General features: G+C 41.6%; 1 protein-coding gene across 2 annotated transcripts in view; it reads left to right on the top strand.

Annotated features, from left to right (window-relative positions):
• The window catches only part of C10H16orf96 (chromosome 10 C16orf96 homolog), a 212,007-nt gene that overhangs the window by 144,856 nt on the left and 43,152 nt on the right, over positions 1 to 23,999 (top strand). For both annotated transcript variants that reach the window (XM_069210372.1, XM_069210371.1), the window contains 4 exons: positions 5,391 to 5,453; positions 6,804 to 6,893; positions 15,328 to 15,478; positions 16,893 to 16,989. In XM_069210372.1, coding sequence (XP_069066473.1) covers positions 5,391 to 5,453; positions 6,804 to 6,893; positions 15,328 to 15,478; positions 16,893 to 16,989 — 401 coding nt within the window. The remainder of the gene's footprint in view (positions 1 to 5,390; positions 5,454 to 6,803; positions 6,894 to 15,327; positions 15,479 to 16,892; positions 16,990 to 23,999) is intronic.

Genomic DNA, 23,999 nt, shown 5'->3' with positions numbered 1-23,999 from the left:
TGCTTTTGAATTGGCGTGCATCCAGTGCTTAATTTGTGCTTGTTGTTTCCGGTGCTGAGCACCAGCACTTATTTTTGAGGGCCGGTGCTCAGTCTTCTGCCTCAAGCATTTGCTGCGAGCAAAAGACACATATGGGAAAGAGGGAGAAAGAGAAAAACGAAAAAGCGTCACAAAGGTAGAAAGCAAAAAGCTGCTAGAGTGAGCGGATGGGGGCAGCGAGTGGCTGTAAATGGATTGAAGAGGCCCAAGATGGCTTCAGGATTTCGCAACCTCAGTATTCCGTGTTCGCACATTTACAAGCAGCAACCGTGTGTTTAAGAGGAGGCCTTTGGGCATCGGCACGTTTTTATTTACAAATTAAGCACTTCGTGTACCATAAATTCTTGGAATGGCTTTAGTACAAAGTAAGAGGAATGTTGACAAAGAAATACTCTTGTAATCTTAGCTCTAAGAATCCCTGGTGGTAATACAGTCACCCAACCGCTCTGTGGTACAATCACTATATGTTGCTAGAAAATGATTATAATCACTTATATTAAATGGTCGTCTTTCACATGTTCCAACGTGAGATTTGGTGAACTGAATTCAGGTTCCAAAAAAGTGACGCCTTATGCAAAAGTACATAAAAGTTGGAAATGTATAAAGGGAGCACGTCAACAAAACGTAGCAGGTAGAAATAATGTCAACTGCTTCCATAGAATGCCATATATAGGATGTCTTAAAGAAACAGTGTTGATTTGTAAATATCCTGTATAATTTGCATTCATTTATGTATTAAGCACAAGTTATACCAGACAGGTCTACTTTCGAGGCCCGTGGAGCATGATTAGGAAGAGCAGGAAAAGAGAAAACGTAACAATTTACTTGGACAGCTCTTCGAAGTCTAAAAGGGAAAAGAACTAGGAGCATTCAAATCATGAAAGGCAATGTAGCTGCTGAGCATGTCATGCAATTGACAAAGAATAAGACAACGTAAGCAGGATGAGGGTTAATGAGTATTAAGGGTGGCATTATTCATTAAGCATTTTTACTTGCCATAACTGACGGGAGGGAGTTCTTTCCCTCCGAGGCTTTTCCTTCTCTATTTGGCTGTGGAGAGATTCATGTTTTATTGGAGCACAGGTTTCGGTTAGAATTTTTTTTAGAATAAATAGGTCCAGGAAGTGTTTGGGGGAGTTAAGGTGTGTAGCCTTCCAAATTATGATAAGAGAGTTTAGTTTGATTTCTTGACTGATGGGAAACCATTTCGGTTTGGTTGGATTGGGTGAAATGTGCTCATATTTTTTCAGGCCCCCCAAAATAATTCTTATTTCTTCACTGTGGACCATTTGTAGTTTAGGCAGGATTTTCACTGGAGCACTGAGGAGGGTGGATGAGCAGTAGAGTAATGTGGACAGGCAGTGGTGCTTGAACGACAAGGATCCTTTTTCCTAAGCTCAGTTTGCAGACGATTTTGGATATGTTGTAAAAAATGAAAATGGCATGTCTGAAAACGTGTTGGGCACAGGAAGAATGAGACATCCGAGTCAAATATAACTCCCGTATTCTGCGATGCTTCGGCAGGAGCGGTAGGGGGTTTCAGCTCTGATAGGTAATTGAAAGGAAAATTAGATGAATGCTATTTTTGATGCATCTTCTGGTGTTTATTTTTTGAGTGAAGAAAGTACTGAGATTGCCACATAGTTCCTCAGAAGCTGTTACTTGTGAGGGTATATTTGTAGCCATACATTCTTTATCAATTAAAAAAAGTTAATTTGTTAAGTTAGTTGCTGCACTATTTACTATGTCAATGCGATGTTTAAATGTATGTATGTATGTGGCTTTTCTATAGTGCAAACCTAGACAAAAGGCAGTGGCGTGCAGAACATGGTCAAAGACGAGCATAAATTCGATGAGTCATAGGAAAGGAAGCTGGGATAAGGTTGGGTAATGGAATGTGATGCAGTGTTCTTTAAAAAGGTGAATCTTCAACTCTTTTCCTAAATTGAAGCAGCATTGGGGCCGTCCTGGTTGATGCCAGGATGCTGTTCTAGATTCTTAGTGCATATTTGGAAATGACCTGCTGTCTTGCTTTTATCTTTTTCACACTTTCTAGTCTGCAGTATTATGGTGTCCTGTGTACAGGTGTGCCAAGAACCACAAGGGATGGTGAGCTATGCAAGCCAGGCGGGGTGCTGTTTGTGGTAGCATGTAAATGCCGCAACTGGTTTTGAATAGGGGTGGGCAGAACTCATGTAGTTTCACTCTGGAGAATTCTGTGGAGTTTCATAAAAACTCTGAGATTCCTCAGAGTTGTGCGAGGGGGCATTGTCTGGCACATCTTCTTGCTCATGTTCTTTTTATTTCTGCACTATAAAATCAATGCAAACGGCACTATATGGCACACCGGAGGGCAATACTTCTTTCTGCCACTTAAGTGGATTTTCGACTGGAGTGGCAGCTTTCTCAGTGCGAACGGGCGCAACCTGCTGCAACTGCCTGCATTGAGAAATCTTGCTGGGAGGCATTCTAGCACCTGAAAATTGCATCTGGGGGCCCAAAATCTCACTTGCGAACTGAGCGTTGGTGGGTCGCGCACGAGAAACAACAAGCCAACTTAACGTTGGTAAGTTGCGCATGAAAAAAAAATCCGCCATTCGGCAGTTGGCAGAGTTTTGCCGGAACTCCATGCTCCAAGCAGAACATGGAGTGGGCAAAACTCCACAAACTCTGTCAGCCGAGCGGAATCTTTCACCCAACCCTAGTTTTGCAGGGCCGGAAACGGAGCCAATGGAGTTTTATCTGGATGGGGATAATGTGATCATATTTCTTCAGGTCCTGGATGTGAGGTGCTGGGTTTTGCAGGATGCCCCTTAGGTGTGGCAGTCTGAAATTTGGGAGGCCATGGAGTACAGCAATACCATGGTCAGATGCAAGAGTATGAAGGCTTGAACAGCAGTTCTGAGTTCGCTGTCTTGAAGAACCGTTTGACTGTTTTTTTTACACAAGAGATGCGTCTCTGTTTTTTGGCAATGCGCTATTTCAGCTTGAAGTTGGTGTCCAGGGTGAATCCAACTGTCCTTGCACTCAGAAAGGTGGATTTGAATGGTTTATTACCACCCTTTTGTATGATTTTTTTTTTAGGTGAGCAAATTTATTTTTTGTAGTTTTAGTTCTGGAGCTTGCAGAGACGTTTGTGTGATTAAGAGTTGGATTTTCACCATCTTTGAATACAGGGTCTTTTTTGTTTCAGTCTTTGTAATGTATTTCTGAAACAAGGTTTGTGTTGAGTTGTACGTGATGTGAGTTTCCTGCTGTTCGTTGTAGATAGAGATAGTGTTTTTCATTTGTATTGAAATAGTAGAAATATATTGTTTGGCTTTTCAGATAGATTTAATTTAGTGATTATTTATTAATATTATTAAGATAGATTTAGGTTAGCAAGTGATGCTTAGTTTAATTGAAAGATGTCCTTGTTTATGTCTTTGTAGTACAGGCCTGGTTATTTAGTGGTAACTGGATTTTTTCAAGATATATGATTGCAGTGTGATTTCATGATGTTTGATTGTACTGTGATTACGAATAAGAAACATAGCGGCATATTTACAAGAAAGTGGCACATCAACTATGATGACCTGCTTTACGTGTGCCCCCCCTAACATCACCATGGTTGCGCCGTATTCACAATACGGCGCACCATGGCGCACATTAGCACAATAACGTCAACATTTTTGACACTATAGTGGCACATTGGTCGACTAGCACCAACAATTATGGAGCTAGTCCAGCAATGCGTGGGAAGGCCCATTGGAAACAATGGGAGCGTCACTTTCATGCTTGCCTTGGACAGGCATTAAAAATTATGGGAAAAATGGCGTGGTAAAATCTCATAAGTTTCACTGTGCCATTTTTCAGGGCCTCCTAACGGGGTAATGCCCCACTTGTTTACATTATGCCTGGTGCAGGCACAATGAGAAGCAAGGGGTTACAAATACCATTTTGTAAATTTGGTGTTGAGAAAAGGCCTCCTTCACGCCGCCTTAGTGTAAAAAGATTACGCTAGGAGCAAGAAAGGAGGAGCTAGGGACTTGTAAATATGCCCCTCGTGGCATAGCTAGATTGTAGTCAAATATTTATGACACCCTGGGCCATATTTAAGAGAAAATGATGGTGTGTATCGCTGCGCCAAATGTGGAAGCGTAGGGCACCGTCATTTTCACAACACAGGGATGTGCTGTATTTAATAGAATACAGCACACCCCTGTGTTGCCCCCTCCAATGGCGCTGAATTTGCTGCTGTGCGCCAACATGGCAATCCTTGCACCATAGTGCAAGGATTGCTGCGTTGAGGGGGAGATTGTTTTGTGCAGGAAGGAACACCTTCCTGCAGAAAAACAAGCTTAATGGCTATTTGCCCTTTCTATGTGTGCTGCATACTGCAGCACACATAGAGCAAAAAGGGAGAAGAAATGAAAGCATTTCTCCTTGTTGCGCCATGCTAATGCTACCCCAGGGGTGGCGTTAGATTTTTGCACAGCTTCAGGTTTACGCAAATTCGTAAGTCTGGGGCAGTGTCAAAATGCAATGGGTGTTGCTGTGGCACGCCCACAGCAACACCCATTGCACGACCCTTCCATGCAAAGTGCTGCGTGTGAAAGGGCCGTATTTACAAGGTGGCATAAATACGGTGCAGTGCATAACGCTACCGGAGCGTCACTAAAAGTGAAGCACTGGTGACCCTCGTGGGGCACTATACATGCCTGTCCTCCGAGTGCCCAACAGATGACTCATGATCAATGTGTCTCTAGGCACTATATGAAAAGAGAGAAATGCATTGCAAGAAATTCGTGTCCTTGACCCAGTTTCCAAGACAATCAGTACCGCACGTTTCCCTTCATGGAGAGCCCACACCTCATGCACACACAACCCACCCTCTCATCCGCACTCCACCCGTCCCCTTCCCACAAATCTTTGTCGTTATGGTCTCCCTGCTTATTTCAAATTGACAGTTTTTGGGTTATAGATTCCATATTTACAGATTATGTCATCCCTTTGTTGTTTTAATGTGTTTTCATTCTTTCTTGAACAAATCTAAATGTGAAAGTTTCTGTGATAGAAAACCTTGTTATCCTCCTTTCTTGTCACTCTCCATTTCATGGGGTCGTTTTCTTCGCTGCTACTTTGTGAATTCGTCTGGTGCTCTTTGTGTCGCGGTGACCAACGCTGGTAAATTCCATGTCAGGGGAGCGTCACCTCCATGTGGTCTGCCATGTTCCGGACTCCTTTTCGAATCCTCTCGCTACACATTTTCGTTCTACCGCAGCCAATGATGCTTGATTTTTATTTTTGAGGTAAGTGGCTGTTGTCCTAATTAACACCTTTTCTGAGAACGGTGTTTGTTTCTCTTTCAGGAAGCTCTTTGAGCGGGTGAAATGCATCTCCTGTGATCGTCCGGTGACTATGATGACTGCACCGTAAGTATGATATTGAGGCATAAGCTCAGCAATGTAGGGGCATGGGATTGACACTTTTAAGCTAGAACCTCCTACACCCACTCTCAATGCTAATCCTGAGGCAACACACAGTGCCGCACTTCGCAAGTCGCATAGCAGTCTTTGCGACCAGTTCAGCACTAAGATCGTTATCCCGCACACAGTGCCACTTGTCGTGCTCAGCAAGGCACTGTACTCGACCAGTTCACCAGTTGTTGCTCCACATCCATATTCAGCATTGGAAGCCTCCCAGCAGAGATCAACACTGGTTGCCTGTCGCCATGCACCACCGCTGCACACCAACAACCACTGAAGGTACCATTGATCAGCACTGGAACTCCTCATCTTAGGTTAGTGCCAGCCATGTCACCTCCAAGCTCTATGATGGGCCTTCCTTATCCTAGATCAACCTGGGTGCACTGAACTGTAGGTCAGTACTGGTTCCACCTCAGACTAGGTCAAATTATGATGCACCTCATTCTAGATCAGCAATGGACCACCCTCATGGTAGGTTAAGTCTGGTCACTTATCATCCTCAACCAGCACAGGATAATCTTCAGATTATCCAAGGAATTTTTTCAGATGATGTCCAAACTGAACAATAGATCATCCTCAACTACAACCAATGCTCCTCATCCCAAGTCAGAACGAGATGCATTTTAAATTAGGTGAGAGTTGGATGGCAGGTTCCACTCACTTGAGGTAAGCAGCGGATGTTCAGTCCATGTCTGCTTAGGTCAGGACTTTGACTTTTTTATTCTAATCCTTCTGAGGATGTACTTCACCCTCGTTCACCAGCAGGCATACCTTACTCTAGCTGAGCCAGGAGCAATGCTCACTGACCTTTAGCACTGGGCTCTCCTTGTCACGAGTCCGAGCTGTGCACTGAGCAAGCTGGAGCGCAGAAGTAAGGGCTCATCCCATGTCAGCAGCGGAGTATTCATATCTTCGGTCAGCAGTGAGTAAAACCCATCTCATACGCGCTGAGATTAACTATGGAATGCTAACACCAGTATTTGACGATCTGCATGCAGCATTGAAAATTCTTTGTCGGATGGCAACACTCAGTACTCATCATTTGACCATCATTCGATTCTCTTTAGCTTCTGTCACAATGGATAGTCCATGGCTGCGGTAATCAATGGACACTAATCTGTGGCCCTTACTGTACGCCCCTCATTTCAGACTTTCACTGGAATTAGCTGGAATCCCAGACCATACTTCCTCAATTTCTAGTCCTCCATATCTGGATTTATGTATTTATGTATGTATGCTTTTTTCTGCCTTCTGAAGTGCACTGTCTGAGATTTTCTTTCTTTCTTTTCTTTTCAGTCATTTGGTGACAGTGAGATCATCTCCACTGCAACCAAGGCCTCGTCCAAACAGTGCCATGGACTCCGAGATCAGAGATGATCTCACCAGGTCAGAAATACAGCAGCAAACACTTAAAAGTTCACTTAAAAATGTGCCTCATAACAGGTTGTACAATGATAACACAGAAGGGGTCCACAGTCACTGATTTTGACAAGAAGCATTTACCTCTACATGTAGTAGGAGAAAAAACATCCGAAAGCTACTTTAAACATATAGAAACTTCCCTTTTCGTCTCATATTCTGAAGCCAATTTCCTTGAAAATATCAAGATATGTCTAAATGTTCATACATCTTGTTTGGTATGAGTACACACATTTAAGATCTATTTTAACAAAATGCAAAACAAGCTACAAAACATGGTACAATGTTATCCTCACTGGATTATGGAAGAAGTGCTGTTTTTATCTTGAATCAAAATCGTAAGTAGGCACAGCAACTTAAGCCCTTTGAAGTACAGTAAAAGCAGTGTGAATCTGAGAGTAAACCTCTGATTTGCATTCCTGCCTTCTAACGATCATTTTGGATAATTGTTGAAATGCTGGCTACAAAAATATTGAGTTACACCAACAGTTAATAAAACATCTAAAACCCTTCAGCACAATTCTTAAAGGCATTAGTAAATCTGCACAGGTGGAAGTCTGTCTGTTTCTCACGGGAACAGTGAAGTCCACAGCTATGTTCTCTACATACCTTTTAATAGTGAATCTCTTTTTTAATCACAGCATCAGTGAACTGCTACAGCACATCAAGACAGACTATGAGACAGCTAGGTGATTAGGTATGTTGCAAGCCAGAAGGCCATAACCCTTTCAAGGACTATAAGGACATGCACCACAGTCATTGCATCCTTTAAACTACTATTGCCTCTCTGGGCCCATGTTCTTGCTTCTGTTCTTCCTTTAGACGTTTTTAGGAGTCCTGAGGGTTAAGGGGAGTTAAATTCAATGCATTAAACCAAATAAGAGTGCAACCTATTTGGCCACACACTAAATCTATGAGGCAGAGCATAGGATTCAAAACATTTATTACAAATTTAGAGCCACACTACTAAACATGAATCTCAAGAACATACTGTATAAGTACAGAATCACCACAGGTGAGTAGAAACCTCTAACAAAGTTGAATCTTACAAGCATAAGGCATAGAAGAATATCGGTTGAAGCAGTACAAAAGATAAGGAACAGGATTTGGTGATCAGTTTACAAGCCTCTTGTCTAATCATTTGAAATCTTAGGTCTATCTAATGCCCTAAAATAAGCTATGGAAATCCTAGTTGATTCTCAAGGAACATAGGCATTAATAAGAATATAGGAAAGTGACAGCATACCAGAAATCTCCGTACAAGCTCTGATAAAGAGGCACTGTATAGCATAAAGCCACACAAAGAAATCATAACAGAGAGGTCTTTAGCCCTTCACATCTCTAAAAGATCAATCCTCTCTAAAGGACAAAGGGAATCTGCCCTCGCCTAACTAGGTGTATCCCAAATAAAGCCACAGAACACTTGAGAAGTCTAAGTCATCCAAACCAGTGGTTTTCTATCGCCTTTGCGCAGTTGCATCTGGCAACTCCCATCACTCCTCCCATACCACGTTTTGGACATCAGGACAACCTTGAATATCTCCTCATGCAGGGCACACCAACAGGAGTTCTTTCCTTTCAGTTTGTTAGCGCTCCCTTCGTCCTCTCATACTCTACTGTCTATCACACACAACATGTCTTTCATTAACTGTAGGATCGCACAAACACACCTGCAATGGAAGAACATTAAAATACAAGCAAAACTCAACGTTGAAGGTTAACACTAGAAATTAAACATTTCAGCCTTTAATCACGCTAACTTAACGTGGTGTTAATACACATTTCCAATACATGAATATAAATGCATCTATATGTGGTTATACCATAATACCATCATCAATGCTACATGAATACAAATGTGCATTCAAATTACAAGTCAACATGTAAAAATCATATGGTAGAACATACATGAATATAAACTTCTATTTCCCTACAGTGAGTATCTCTTCAATAATAGGGGTTAGGTATTTCACTTTATATACATACCATTAAAACACACAATATATGTATTGTCAAAGACATCATCATATCACCTCTGTAACGGATGATAGTACAATAAAAAAATCTACGTTATCACTAACTATATCACCAATTATAACAAGACCAAAACTCATATTGTAAAACATCCTCATACCTTAACATCAGCATGGAGGATTAAAAAAAAAAACACAATCCTACTCATCTCCTTCTAAAAACGTGGAGGCACACATTCACAATCCCAGAATACTGAATACCACTGACTCACTGCTGGCTCCACCTACTTCATCCCCCTCTTGCATGGGAGGTAAGGGTCAGTTGCTACTTTCATGAGTGGCCCACCATTGTGTCCATCAGATGGTTTCTATTGGTTGTTTGAGTTTACCCAGAGACCACCAACTATGTTGCCCAAGTAGAAGTCCCTCTATATTTCCCACAATGGCAGGGAGTGATTCTGACAGTTATGTAAAGGGGCTCTCAAAATAGTCCCCAAATCCCAGTGAAGCAGATGATTTATTTAGGATTCATTCTTGTGAAAAAGAAAAGGTTTGGAGAATGGTGATCAACCTTGGTTCTTCACCTCCTTAAAACTACCTTAAACGTCAGTCATTCTGGATAGCCACTCTTCAGGAGATTTTATGTACTCCTATAGAAAGGAGAGTTTATGACATTGCAGAACACATACTTTAATATCCCTGCCCATTACAACCACAGAAGGTACCTTCGTTTCCAAATAGCTAGATACCATTTCCCATATTGGGTTCTGTCCCTTGGCCTAAAATCTACCCCATGTCCTCATGAAGTGTATGGATTTGGTGGCGGCTTACCTGTGAAGTCAAGAACACAAAATGTTTCCCTATATAGATGGCAGCTGATAAATGTAAGAAAAAGGTTTGCAGCAGCAGACAACACCATAGGTTGCTTGTGCTTATTATGCAAACTCGGAATAACCCCAAATCCAGACAAATCTTTCCTGATTATATAAACAAAAATGCAGTTCCTTGGGACCATTAGAGATAGCTGAAAGAATAAGTCTTCTTTTCAGGGAAACACATCCCACATTTACAGGATACTTCCAGAACATTTTAGTGCACACAGATTGATCTAGTTCATTCATACAAGTCTATAATAGGAATGATGCCCTCACACATTCTGTAGATATCAAAATGCAATGGGTTCATGAGATTAGAGAGTTTAGACACACAGTGGGTCGAGTCTTGGGGCATCTTTGATGACATTGTACAAGTTTCAGCAGAAGCTAAGTCATCCCTAACATGGTAGACCAACAAAGTCAACATGGCTTTCAGTCATACTTTCACAACCGTGCCCTGTCACAATGACTAAAGATTCATCTCTGAAAGTTTGGGGAGTGCATCTTCATGAGCCTTCACCGAAAAGATTATGAAACCAAGCACTGAGGTTTAAATAAATGCAGTAGAGCTCTGAGTCATTCGAATAGGCCTCACCTCCTTTCTTTCCAGGATTCAGCAATTATCTGTTGCAATTCATTTGGCCAATGCACCATCCATGTTTTACATAAAAAAGCAGGGAGGTGCGTCATCCTAAACACTTTCCACGGAGGCCCAGCTTTTATGCACATGGCGAGTTCAACATGGCATTTCACTCAGAGCAAAATATGCTTCAGGCCGCAACAAGTGGACAGACACCTAACGGTCAACAAAATATTCTGGATTGGAAAAAAATAATAGCTCAGTCAGTTTGCAGCATAGGGCAAAACAAAATGGGCAGTACTTTGGAAGCAGACACTGCTAACATGGGAATGGGAAGATGCCTTTTTAATGAACTGAAGAACAATGTTTGTCCATTCATTTCCATATTTACCCTCATACCTTGGACAAGTGCCAAAATAAAGAGGAACACATTTTAGATCATATTAATAGCCCTGTTACCCAGACAGTTATGGTATACTGATCCTCCTCAAATATCCATTGCAAATCCGATTCCTCCTGGCACAAGTCCATTGCTTTTATCATGTCACAAAAAGGCAGATACTTCACCTAGAGCCACCTTTGCTGATATTGGCAATCTGGCGCTTGAGCACAATGAATGGTCCAATGAAAATGTTCCAAAAGAGGGCAGAAAGATGCTAGCTCAGGCCACAGTGAATTTCACCAATAAAAAGTATAAAGCAAAATGGACACATTTCTGCATTTGGTTTTACTATGGAAAGGCTTCACGTAGTCCATGCTCAGTCACATTAACTAGATCCATACCTCCAATAACTTGCTGAATCTAGCATAAAGCACATCCATTAAGGTGAATCCTGAAGCAGTGTCCAGATATTGTTTCTCAGATGCCACATCATCACTGTTGTCACCTTGGCAGATCAAAGAGTTTATCAAATGATTTTACAGAGCCTAACCAGTGAAAATGCCAGTCTTTCCCTCCTGTGAACTCAATATAGTCTTATCTCAGTTGATGAGCACAGATGATGGAGATTCCCTTTGAAGTGATACAAAGGGTAGACCTAAAATAAGTGTCTTAAAGGATAATACTGCTTTTAGCTTTCACATCAAGCTGAAGAATAAGGGAGCTGAAAGCCAATACGAGCCATACATGAACTTTACAAATACAAGGTAATTATTAGTATAAAGTCAAGCTTTATTCCAACTTAACCTACTGACTTCTACCTCAATTAGCCAGAGTTCCCAGGACTCAAATCCTTTGAATACAGAAAGGGGGCTCTTCAATCACTGGCTATTAAGAGATGCTGAAGATTCTACATGGCTATAACTCGTTCCTTTTCACAATGAGACCAACGTTTTGTAGTTTGAGTCACCCGAATAGGGGAAATCCTGTTTCCAAAAAGGGTATAGCAAGATGAATTTCAGCAGCAATTACATTTTGCTACAGTCATGATAACCGCTCTCTGTCATGACGTCTGGCTACACTCCACTGAAGGTGTATCAGCAATAGTGGCTTGTGTGTAAGAGTTGCTTAACATATCTGCGGATGGCTTCATGGAAATCTCACCACTTATTCATGAAGCACTACTGCTTGGACATAGAATGAACCTGCTCTGAGACAAGAGTCCTGTTCTCCAGACCCCAAAAGAAGGTGGTGGAAGTCTCATGGAGCTCTTGGAGCAACAATCGCTGCCTCCCTTGTCAGCCAATCGTCTGTGCAAGCCTGTGTGGACATTGAAGTGGAGGGTGTCGCGACAGTGACTCTCAAAGAGCAGATCTCAAAATGCAGGTTTTTTTTTTATTAGATGGAGAAGGGGAGAGATCTCCGACGGGTGGTGTTGAGGATGACAGGAAGCAAGTATTTTATTTTCGAATGGGCAAGGAAGGTGGAGTTTGACAAAGGTTGGTGGAGCAGGTGACATGATGGAAGGCATTTTAAGGTCAGCTGAAGCAGATAGGTCCATGCTGTGCAGGTTTTGACATAACTTCAGTATCTCTGTGCTGCTCATCTGAGCAGAAGAGGATTTGGTGAGCCACACACAAAAAATTGCAGATGGGAAGTTAGCATTAAAATGGGCTTCCCACCTCAGAGTTTCAAATGACATTCGTTCTCATAATTTATTTGATGTTACTTGCAATACCCCAGTAGAAACAATCCCAGAATTGACTACAACCTATCTATAATTCAATACATATTACTTGGAAGCTAGTTATAACAAGATGGGAATGTATCCCATGTCCCTTTCACAGTCTTGTAATGGTATCACTGTTCACTTGTAATAATAAAATGTCATGGCTATCCTACTGAGATAATGTATTACAGTAAAGTTGTGGTGTGACATTTCTCACTGCCATACCCAATAGGCATATTGAAAGGGAGGACATAGAGCAAATTTATTTAAAAAGCTGCTTAAGCAAACTGGGAATAGCAAAACCAATAGATGCCAGGCCGGCATTCTGAGTCCTGACTAAAGTCCTGATTATGAGTTCGGTGGTACATTCCAACCCATGAGTAAACCCCTATTAATGGGTTGAAATTATGCGTTGGTAAGTTTTAAACAAACCCGATAATTATCAAATGCATTAAATAGCTCAACCTTCACTAAAGTTTGGAATGGCAAAACTACTGAACTTTAACAAAGGAAAAGCATACAGTATTTAACCATATCATTTAGATTTTGGTACTTTAAACACTGAAATCTGCATGTTATTACCCACCAACTTGTAATAGGTATTTTTTATAGCACCTGAATAAAGATTTGTACCCAACCCCCCCAAATAGTGTTTTGTTATTTGTTAGACGTGATAAATAGCACCTAAACATGTAATCAGGGCCTAAATAAGATACTTGCTTTAAAACGACTTTTGCTGTGAAAAATAAAATAAAAAAATAAGGTCTTTCTGTGTACCATGCAACTATGAGATAAAGTCCACTCTATATTTTAAAGAATTTTGTAATAGGCCTTTTAGGCGGCTACCTTGTCAAACAATACCTAATAAACAGGAAACTAGCTTTTCAGCTCCTTTTCTTCTAAACATTTTCCTTTGGAAACACACTTTCATTTACTGCTGAAGAGACATTAAGTCAGTATGTTTCCTGTAATTTGCAGGTCTTACACAACAACTAACAAAACTGCATACTGACCCATTTATTTTCGTAGTGTACATTCCAGATTTTTTCCATGTACGAGCAAGGAGACAAATGTCATACATAAGGAGAGACAATAGACAAGAATTAAAAGGCCTGTTGGACCTATGTGGAGAGGCAGTGATGGGGTATAACTATATATATATATATATATATATATATATATATATATAAACTACCGGCGGAGTTATAGTTAGGACCTAGTTTCCCTAGGAAGAGTGTTTTTTGTTTTGCCTATAACTTTGGCGCCGCTTGATGAACCTGATTATATTTACGTATGTGCGTGCTAAAAGAACCCATTGAAATTCATTGAAAAATCCAAAGGTTACAGGGACATTATAAATTGCTGCTGAATTTGCCGACCAGGACGGACATGGCTGATCCCTTATGTTATGGGTAATAATAGGATGGACAGTTAATTCCAATAATATGGAAAGACAATCAATTTAAAGACCATGCAAATATAAGCCCTGAAGAAGTCCTTTTGTGTAGGACGAAACGCGTTGGCTGATTGCTCGTTTGTTCAAGAAAAAGCAATAATAAAAAAGGAAGATTTTTAAAAGACAACGTTGTGTTACTGGACTTTACTGACTTTGCGCAGTGGTGCACTATCCATATCTTTTTACAGGGACATTATAGTTAGGTTCTGAATTTACTCACACAAAGCCATTGAAATTCAGCAGTTATAGTTATGGTTAAGTCAAGTTACTATAACTCACGCCCTAAGGTGAATATAATTCGCGCCTTTGCCATGCACATCTAATTACTCAACAGATTACATCATTGATGACACCTTCTTTGGCATCTTGATATTATCACTGCAACATTTGCAATAACTTTATCGATGGGAAAACACTGCATATATATATATATATATATATATATATATATATATATATATATATATATATATAATATATGCACTATATATACTCCATTCCTATATGTAAAAAGCACAATGCAATTGACCTCAGAGATGTGTGAGCTTATAAAGGAACTTGGCATTTGGCCCTGTTTTGGGGTAATTTCTTCCATACATTTTAGAATTCTGGCATGATTTCCTATAGTAAGTAGTGTACTTTCTAGGAAAGACAGTCAGAGACCTGTCGATTCCACAGGGCCCCTCAGGAAATTAGCATACAAATATCCTCCAAAACTGTTGCTTTCATATACAAAAACTCTGAGGCAGTATTTTGCAAGTGTTTTAGAATCAGGACCCATTTTTTAAAATGACAAAGTTTTGAAACACACCTTGCTTTATTGGACATGAAACGGGAACAGCTTTTTCAATGTAATAACAGAATTTATGTGTAAACGTCACAACCTTCACCATCCCTTTGATATAGGACTGTGGCCAAGATACTGATCTGCCAATAAATGTGTTACATGGTGAACTGCACTGGAGTCTGGAAACACTTTTAAGAGTGAGGTTCTTGCCATTAGCATCCACTTACTGGAATCACAACATTTCCAAATAATCTATGTTAATATCAGTGATTTTAGAAAATTTGAGAAATTCATTTTCCAGTAGAGAATGGGATAGGGTCTCATATCCATTTTTGTGTTAAAATGAGGCCAAGTTGTGCATTTTGGACTCTGTCTATTTTGCCTACCATGTATTATGACAACATAATGTTGGTTTGTTCCAATACTTGCAGCAGATCATGTTGGGGTAATTTGACGCTGCAAGCAGATCTTATTCAGGATCTTTATTTCTTTCTAGTTTTAAATCAATTGTTATCTACATTATTCAAAAAAGCTAAATGTGATATTACCATTCATGTTCAAACAGACTGATATACTCACTTTAAAAGGCTAAATTAATAATGTTTGTTATTTTTCTCCCAAGCGATCGGATGTTTGATGTGGTTGACCAGGCAATGCGCCACTGTGGGGTCTGGCAATGTTCTACCAGCTGTCCTGGCAAGAGACCCTCAAAGTCACAGAATCTCACAACGTTATATCCATATGGAGACCCTGGATCCATTAACTACAGAAATGTGAGATTCTTTTTTGACTTATGTATCAAGATTTTCTATAGGGCCCAATCGTTCATTAAGTAGGGTTATAGCCCAGAAGCATTATGTAGAGTCAATAAAAGTATTTCTCCCTGTGAGGTTTCAGGTTTAAAATGGAGTTACCCCCTGCTAGTCAATGGACATGAGATTTGAAGAATAATGTGCTCCAAAGTATGTGGAAGGATTTAGGGATGACAGAGAAGTTTAATCTACATGCCTTTTCCAGTATATTTTCCTCTATCTCTCTTTCTCTAGTAATCATAACTACAGGTTGAGATGTCAGTTCATCTTCTACACCCATTCAATCTATGGCCTTCTTCGCGGTAGGGGGGCGGGTGTTATTAACTTAGTTCTATTAAATAAATGATCTTCAATCAATATATTATTTCTTTTTCTTCTGCATGGTGATGACCAATAATCTGTTTTCAAACTGCTTTTCTTCACAAGAATGTGCGATAAACCTTCATAGTAAATATACCTATGTTTGAGGTTTAAAATGAAATTTTAAATACAGAGGTGAGTACATTTGAAACTTGGTTGCTAAGTAGTCACATCTTTGCAATCTGTTTTATTACACTGATTTTCTCTCAGAGTCTCATCTTATTGAACCTGATACATGCTGGTGAAAAACTGGGACAGCAATCAGCGCAAGAGTTGTAGTCATATATCAAGTTCTATAAGCTTCTTACTTTTTAATGGGTTGAGGCCTTTTGTATGTTACAGTCATTCCATTGGTTGTCAGAAAAAAAGTCACTCAAGACACTGGACCAAGTCTGTTCCATTCAGCCAAAATCACTGTTATCAGTGACGGGAGGGTGGGTGGCATGTTGTCTTGTACATACCATCCATTGCGTACTTTGGCCACACGTAAAAGGCTTGAAATACAGCTTAACTTCTGAACTTGAGGCGCCACCTGCACCATGAGACTGTTGTACAGAACCCTTAGGAAAATATGGGGGCAATGCACCAGGATTCAGCAGTAGTCCACCAAACTTCATCTCCTAGTTGCTGACCACATACTCCTTATTATTCACCAATTAAGTGAGATAATCAAATAAAGATCACATTCAGTAATGCAGGGCTCCAACTCGATTGTACGCATTGGGGCTGGACCCTCGAGACCCTAGATTAGTATTTTCTAAAAGTACTAATAGCAGTAGTGGTGTGGACTTAAAAAGATGTTTGAATCTACTTTTCCATGACCCTGATATTCAGGAAACTGCATCTACCTATGTTCTTATATAGAGGATCATTCTGCCATGAATTTAGGATCTTTTTCCTTCTGGCTTTCTCTTGTAGTCTTTCCAACAGCTATGATTTCATTTCTTAGCCTTTAAATACGGTTTTGTTGATGCAACTTTGTCTAGAGACTCACTAACGTCTCACTTCTTTTTAGAATGAAGTAGATGTGATTGGTGTTGATGGTGTGCTGTACAAAGGAAGACTTGACTATAAAAATAATAGACACTCCATGCCAGAAAGGGATGTCACAGGTAAGGTAATCAAGAAGCAGATACCGCCAGTTGTGAGTGTGTGCAAGAGAATATAAGAGCATTATGTATAAGATGGGTTTGTTATGTGTGATGCTTGGTTATCTTTGGTCTAGACTTTGTCTGAAACAAAGTGCCTATCGCATTCTGCTGTGACACCTCTTTTTATGGAAAACACAAAGGTGATGAGTGGATTGTTTACATATATAGTAACAGTACTGGTAAACACTTGGGGCACATTCCAGTAACTCGTTTTTTGTCCACTCTGCAGCTTCAGACATAGACAGAACTTAATTTGTAAATAAAAACGTCAAGGTGCTCAAAGCTCTCCTCTAAAACACGCAGCTGCTGCAATTAAATGTGCGAGCACGGAATACTAAGGCAGTGCAATCCTGAAGCCACCTCGGGACTCTTTAATCCATTTACAGCCACTCCCTGCCCCTTCAGCTCACTCTTGCAACTTTCTGCTTTCTCCCTTTGCAATGCTTTTTTTTTTCTCTTCCTCCGTCTTTCCCATATGTGTCTTTGGCTCGCATTAAATGCTTGAGGCAGAAAAATAAGTGCCAGCCCTTAAAAATAAGCGCTGGTGCCCCACACCGGAAACCACTGGTTCACATTAAGCACTGACCATAGACCAGATATATGCAGATTAGCTTTGGTCCTGCTCCAGTAGGAACAGTCCAGCCCGAAATGCCAAGCAAGCTTCCATCTGAGTGGCAACACAATCAATCCTGGACAGTTTTCGGCCTATTTAGGGAGCACTTGAGTCCTTTGATCCAGTGGGGACAAGACCCATGTCTTTTGTTACCTGCTGCCCTTAGCACATCACATTGAGGTAAAGACAAAAGTGATGTGTGAAGTTCTTGCAATTAGTCCCCAACACTGCCAATTGCTTGGGCTAAATTCCAGTCTATTGTTTTTTGCCCAGTCTACCACTCCAGAGAGAGACCAGCTATCTGCAGATCAGCCTTGGTCCATCCTCACATAGCATATGGGAGGGAGTGAAGTAGTTCTTGTTATTTGAAAAGCCCAAGTTCCTTGAAGAAGTGTGTTTTCATTTGCTTCGAAAATGGATGATAGATATAACTTGATGGATCTGTGTCAGGCTAGAGTGTCAAACTTGTGTTACTCAGTGGGACGGACTTATGGTATTTTGCTTATTGTACCTCTTTATCCAAGTCAGACAAATACACTGACTTGAGTGCAGCATTAGCCACTGTAGGAAGTTGGCTCTGTATGCACTATTTCAAAGTAAGGAATAGTATGCACAGAGTCCAAGGGTTCCCCTTAGAGGTAAGATAGTGGCAAAAAGAGATAATACTAATGCTCTATTTTGTGGTAGTGTGGTCGAGCAGTAGGCTTATCAAAGGAGTAGTGTTAAGCATTTGTTGTACATACACACAGGCAATAAATGAGGAACACACACTCAGAGACAATTCCAGCCAATAGGTTTTTGTATAGAAAAATATATTTTCTTAGTTTATTTTAAGAACCACAGGTTCAAATTCTACATGTAATATCTCATTTGAAAGGTATTGCAGGTAAGTACTTTAGGAACTTTGAATAATCACAATAGCATATATACTTTTTACATAAAACACATATAGCTATTTTAAAAGTGGACACTGCAAATTTCACAGTTCCTGGGGGAGGTAAAGTAATGTTAGTTCTTGCAGGTAAGTAAACCACCTACCGGGTTCAAATTGGGGTCCAAAGTAGCCCACCGTTGGGGGTTCAGAGCAACCCCAAAGTCACCACACCAGCAGCTCAGGGCCGGTCAGGTGCAGAGTTCAAAGTGGTGCCCAAAACACATAGGCTCCAATGGAGAAGGGGGTGCCCCGGTTCCACTCTGCCAGCAGGTAAGTACCCGCGTCTTCGGAGGGCAGACCAGGGGGGTTTTGTAGGGCACCGGGGGGGACACAAGCTCACACAAAAAGTACACCCTCAGCAGCACGGGGGAGGCCGGGTGCAGTGTGCAAACACGCGTCAGGTTTTCAATAGGTTTCAATGAGAGACCAAGGGGTCTCTTCAGCGATGCAGGCAGGCAAGGGGGGGGGCTCCTCGGGGTAGCCACCACCTGGGCAAGGGAGAGGGCCTCCTGGGGTCACTCCTGCCCAGGAGTTCCGATCCTTCAGGTCCTGGGGGCTGCGGGTGCAGGGTCTTTTCCAGGCGTCGGGATTTTGGATTCAGACAGTCGCGGTCAGGGGGAGCCTCGGGATTCCCTCTGCAGGCGTCGCTGTGGGGGCTCAGGGGGGACAACTTTGGTTACTCACAGTCTCGGAGTCGCCGGGGGGTCCTCCCTGTAGCGTTGTTTCTCCACCAGTCGAGTCGGGGTCGCCGGGTGCAGTGTTGCAAGTCTCACGCTTCTTGCGGGGATTGCAGGGGTCTTTAAATCTGCTCCTCTGGAAACAAAGTTGCAGTCTTTGTTGAACTGGGCCGCTGTTCTCTGGAGTTTCTTGGTCTTTTGGAAGCAGGGCAGTCCTCTGAGGATTCAGAGGTCGCTGGTCCTGGGGAAAGCATCGCTGGAGCAGTTTTCTTCTGAAGGAGAGAGACAGGCCGGTAGGGCTGGGGCCAAAGCAGTTGGTGTCTCCGTCTTCTCTGCAGGGGTTTTTCAGCTCAGCAGTCCTCTTCTTCGTAAGTTGCAGGAATCTGATTTCCTAGGTTCAGGGGAGCCCCTAAATACAGAATTTAGGGGTGTGTTTAGGTCAGGGAGGGCAGTAGCCAATGGCTACTAGCCCTGAGGGTGGCTACACCCTCTTTGTGCCTCCTCCCAAGGGGAGGGGGTCACATTCCTATCCCTATTGGGGGGATCCTCCATCTGCAAGATGGAGGATTCCTAAAAGTCAGAGTCACTTCAGCTCAGGTTGCCTTAGGGGCTGTCCTGACTGGCCAGTGACTCCTCCTTGTTTTTCTCATTATCTCCTCCGGCCTTGCCGCCAAAAGTGGGGCCGTGGCCGGAGGGGGCTGGCAACTCCACTAGCTGGAATGCCCTGTGGTGCTGGAACAAAGGGGGTGAGCCTCTGAGGCTCACCGCCAGGTGTTACAGCTCCTGCAACGGGGAGGTGATAGCATCTCCACCCAGTGCAGGCTTTGTTACTAGCCACAGAGTGACAAAGGCACTCTCCCCATGTGGCCAGCAACATGTTTCGAGTGTGGCAGGCTGCTAAAACCAGTCAGCCTACACAGGTAGTTGGTTAAGGTTTCAGGGGGCACCTCTAAGGTTCCCTCTGGGGTGTATTTCACAATAAAATGTACACTGGCGTCAGTGTGCATTTATTGTGCTGAGAAGTTTGATACCAAACTTCCCAGTTTTCAGTGTAGCCATTATGGTGCTGTGGAGTTCGTGTTTGACAGACTCCCAGACCATATACTCTTATGGCTACCCTGCACTTACAATGTCTAAGGTTTGGCTTAGACACTGTAGGGGCACAGTGCTCATGCACTGGTGCCCTCACCCATGGTATAGTGCACCCTGCCTTAGGGCTGTAAGGCCTGCTAGAGGGGTGACTTATCTATACTGCATAGGCAGTGTGAGGTTGGCATGGCACCTTGAGGGAGTGCCATGTCGACTTACTCGTTTTGTCCTCACCAGCACACACAAGCTGGCAAGCAGTGTGTCTGTGCTGAGTGAGGGATCCCCAGGGTGGCATAAGATATGCTGCAGCCCTTAGAGACCTTCACTGGCATCAGGGCCCTTGGTACCAGGGGTACCAGTTAAAAGGGACTTACCTGGATGCCAGGGTGTGCCAATTGTGTAAACAAAAGTACAGGTTAGGGAAAGAACACTGGTGCTGGGGCCTGGTTAGCAGGCCTCAGCACACTTTCAAATCAAAACATAGCATCAGCGAAGGCAAAAAGTCAGGGGGTAACCATGCCAAGGAGGCATTTCCTTACAGCCACTAAAAATGATTATGTTGTCCAGCACTAAAAGTGTCACACTTTAGTTTTGTAACTGATTTCCTTGAAGATGACACATAGAAGGCCATAAAGCCAGGGAGTGATCTGGTTGTTTTTCCTCAGTGCCTTGCTGAGACATGCAGCCAAATAGAAGATGCGTTCCCGGGGTGGCAAATGGGTGTCTTTAATGTCAGCAAGCAAGGGTCTTCCCTCGTCCAATTGGGATAGGACAGGGTGTGAAACAGCACTTAAGTCTGGTTCGCAACATGTAGGCCTTAAATATACTTGAATAATGGAAATTTGGGACCAAGAACTCTTAGTTTTCTTAGCAATGTTTTTCATGAAACTATGTAGCACTCGTTATAGAATCTGGCAATTTAGCATTGTAGTTTATGGTACGTGACCCTTTTTGAATACTTTTGTCAAGCACTACTGCTATACGTCTCAGGCATGTAGTAATGAGTAATTTGCTCAAGCTGTGTTGCATGACTTATGTGGTGAACTGCCTATGCTCCTTAGTGAGATATTGCTTTGAGACTCATTTATCGAGTGAGGAATCCATGGTAAGATGTCTCTATTAGAAGAAAAAGTTACTTACCCTTGGTAGCAATAATTACTCTTGGATACATTATCTCTCTGCAGATTCCTCACTGCCCTTCCTCCTCCTCTGATGAGGTAGTGATGTGACTAATAAGATCCCAAGGTTTGCCGACATGCTAAGTATTGTATTTGTTGCTGTTGTTGCAATCTTGGTTCCTCTGAGAATGCCTCGATCGGGCATGGGAAAAGTTCAGGAACTGACACAAGCGTGCCAATTGTTGCCTAATACACTCCTATGTTGTCAAGTCTGAATGACAAAGCCGGGGTTAAAGCAGTATGGCACCATCTCACAGCACAGGAGAGCTATTGCTGAGGAAATGCTTTTTGGACTAGTCTGAAGCAGGTGCTACTGTACTGAGAGGACACGCTAACATACATTCTAGATAAGGGTCTATTTCTGAAGCCTTTTTCTTGTCTTTTGCTAAGTAACTGTGCTTTTTAACTGCATCAAAGTAGATATTGTCTTCAGTTCTGCCCTACTGTCGATCAGGTCTAAAAACGCATAGCTAGTTAGCAATATGCACTTTGGGGGTTGGGAAAAGCTATTGAGCATTTACCCTTGACAATTGTTGCATAGCTGAGACAGGTTCTAGGTAGCTCTTTGATTGGCCAATAAGTTATCGATCCATACTAATCTTTTGGTGCTCAGGGTGATTTCTCTCATCCTAGTTGTGCTTCTTCCTCTGATATGAAGACCAAATATGTAAACAAATTGAGTTCCGTGTCATTTAAACAATCAAAGTGTAGTGAAGTCAGTGAAGGTGTAAAAGAAAGTGATGGATATTATTATGAACAATGTCTAAAGGCATACCCATTCAAATTGTCTTTTTGATGGTGGAAGGCTAAAGAAAAGTGGATTCTCTGAGCAGACAACATTGGACACATCAGAACTGGACTACTTTGGAAATTTCACAATTGAAGGCTTATCAAAAATATAACAGATCACCATTTTCTGAATAAGAAGATTTCTCACACCACCTTTTTGCCCACCACTGCAACCAAAATGTGCCTATTTCTGCTGCAGGAAGAAGGAGTGCTCATGTCTCGTTTGTGTTGCACTCACCCCAAACAGTTATTAGTTTTTCAGGATTCTTATTAGGACTTGGCGATGCAGTGTTTGCATGAATGTAGAAGGGAAAGAGCATGAAAAAATAAAATGGCACAACACTCTAACACAACACTCTAATAATTTTACTAGTAAAATGAAAGTAGAAAGAGGGAATACAAAAGGAATAGGATGATGAAGAGAGAAATGAAAGAGCGGAGTAAAAGAGCAAAATGATATGTTCGTGATCACATGATATTGTACCTCATTTCAGCACATCATTGGTTGCTAAAGTGCTCTCAGCTGTCGGTTAAATCCCTCAGTGGGATGTTTACCCTTCAGTTGACCGCATATCTTATGTGTCTCAATTTGTCTTTCCTAAAAAAAAAGAACTCTTTAGGTAAACATCTGTTTTGTGTCACTTTCTACAACCTGTATTGTCATCTCTCGATATCATCTTTTCTGCACATTTCAAGTGGAAATCAGGTTTTCATTAGTGGTCCCCCATTTGCTAAATTCTGTTGTTTCCAAACATCCATCATTCCTTTGACGGATATTAAAAATTGCCCCAATCCCTGCAACTTCACTTTGATCTAGTGCACTAAGAGAAACATACACTCAATTACAAATAATATGAAAAAACTGTGTTACAAAATTAGTGATAACAGTTAAGTCAGGAAAAAGATATTAAAAAGCATTTTAAACAATTCTATAGATTGTTTTTGAGTATAAAGTATCATATTGTTTATTAGAACACATTTTTAGTATTATATTAATATGTTGACTGTAAAAATACACATTATAATCCTTAAACATCAAATAGATGTCTTTCCTATCTGCAGGTGCCTTAGCATTTATACAGTTTGTGTGCTCTCCTAAAGCCTCTTACAAATGAGCTGTAACCTGTAAGACATGGGTGCCAAAGTGCTGCCTACCAACATTAAATGGGAGCAATAGCACTATTAACTATTTGCTAACAGAAGCCATCACACCATTGCCAGTAATTAAACAGGATTTGTCACCTTACTGTCCAGATTCCCATGCATGTAGATACATTAGCCACTAAGAACCCATGCAAAACCACTACACTCACTCTGCCCATAGAAGCCATAATACCCCTAGCTGATCACATAGGAATGAAAACACAAGTGACACTAACAAAACAAAGCACTGACATTGCTAACTGTGATTTCAAAGAGGGCTTTCCACCAGTCACCTTGAGCATGTGTGTACCATCACCTGGGTTCCCATTCTGATCTCCACATCTATTTATGTATGTGTGCACAGACGTACGTAGATGTGGATTTAAGAATAGTAAATCTATGCATATGTATGTATGTGAATAGATAAGATGGATAGATAGCTATTTTACCTCCTTCTTATTTTGTTCTCAATATTTTGTAAATTATATTATATTATTTCACCCTACAACACAAGTAAATACTCACTGTGATCCCATAGTGAGCAGACC

Source organism: Pleurodeles waltl, chromosome 10, assembly GCF_031143425.1.
Source record: "Pleurodeles waltl isolate 20211129_DDA chromosome 10, aPleWal1.hap1.20221129, whole genome shotgun sequence".
Classification (NCBI taxonomy): domain Eukaryota; kingdom Metazoa; phylum Chordata; class Amphibia; order Caudata; family Salamandridae; genus Pleurodeles; species Pleurodeles waltl.
This window is presented reverse-complemented; position numbering and strand designations above follow the sequence as displayed.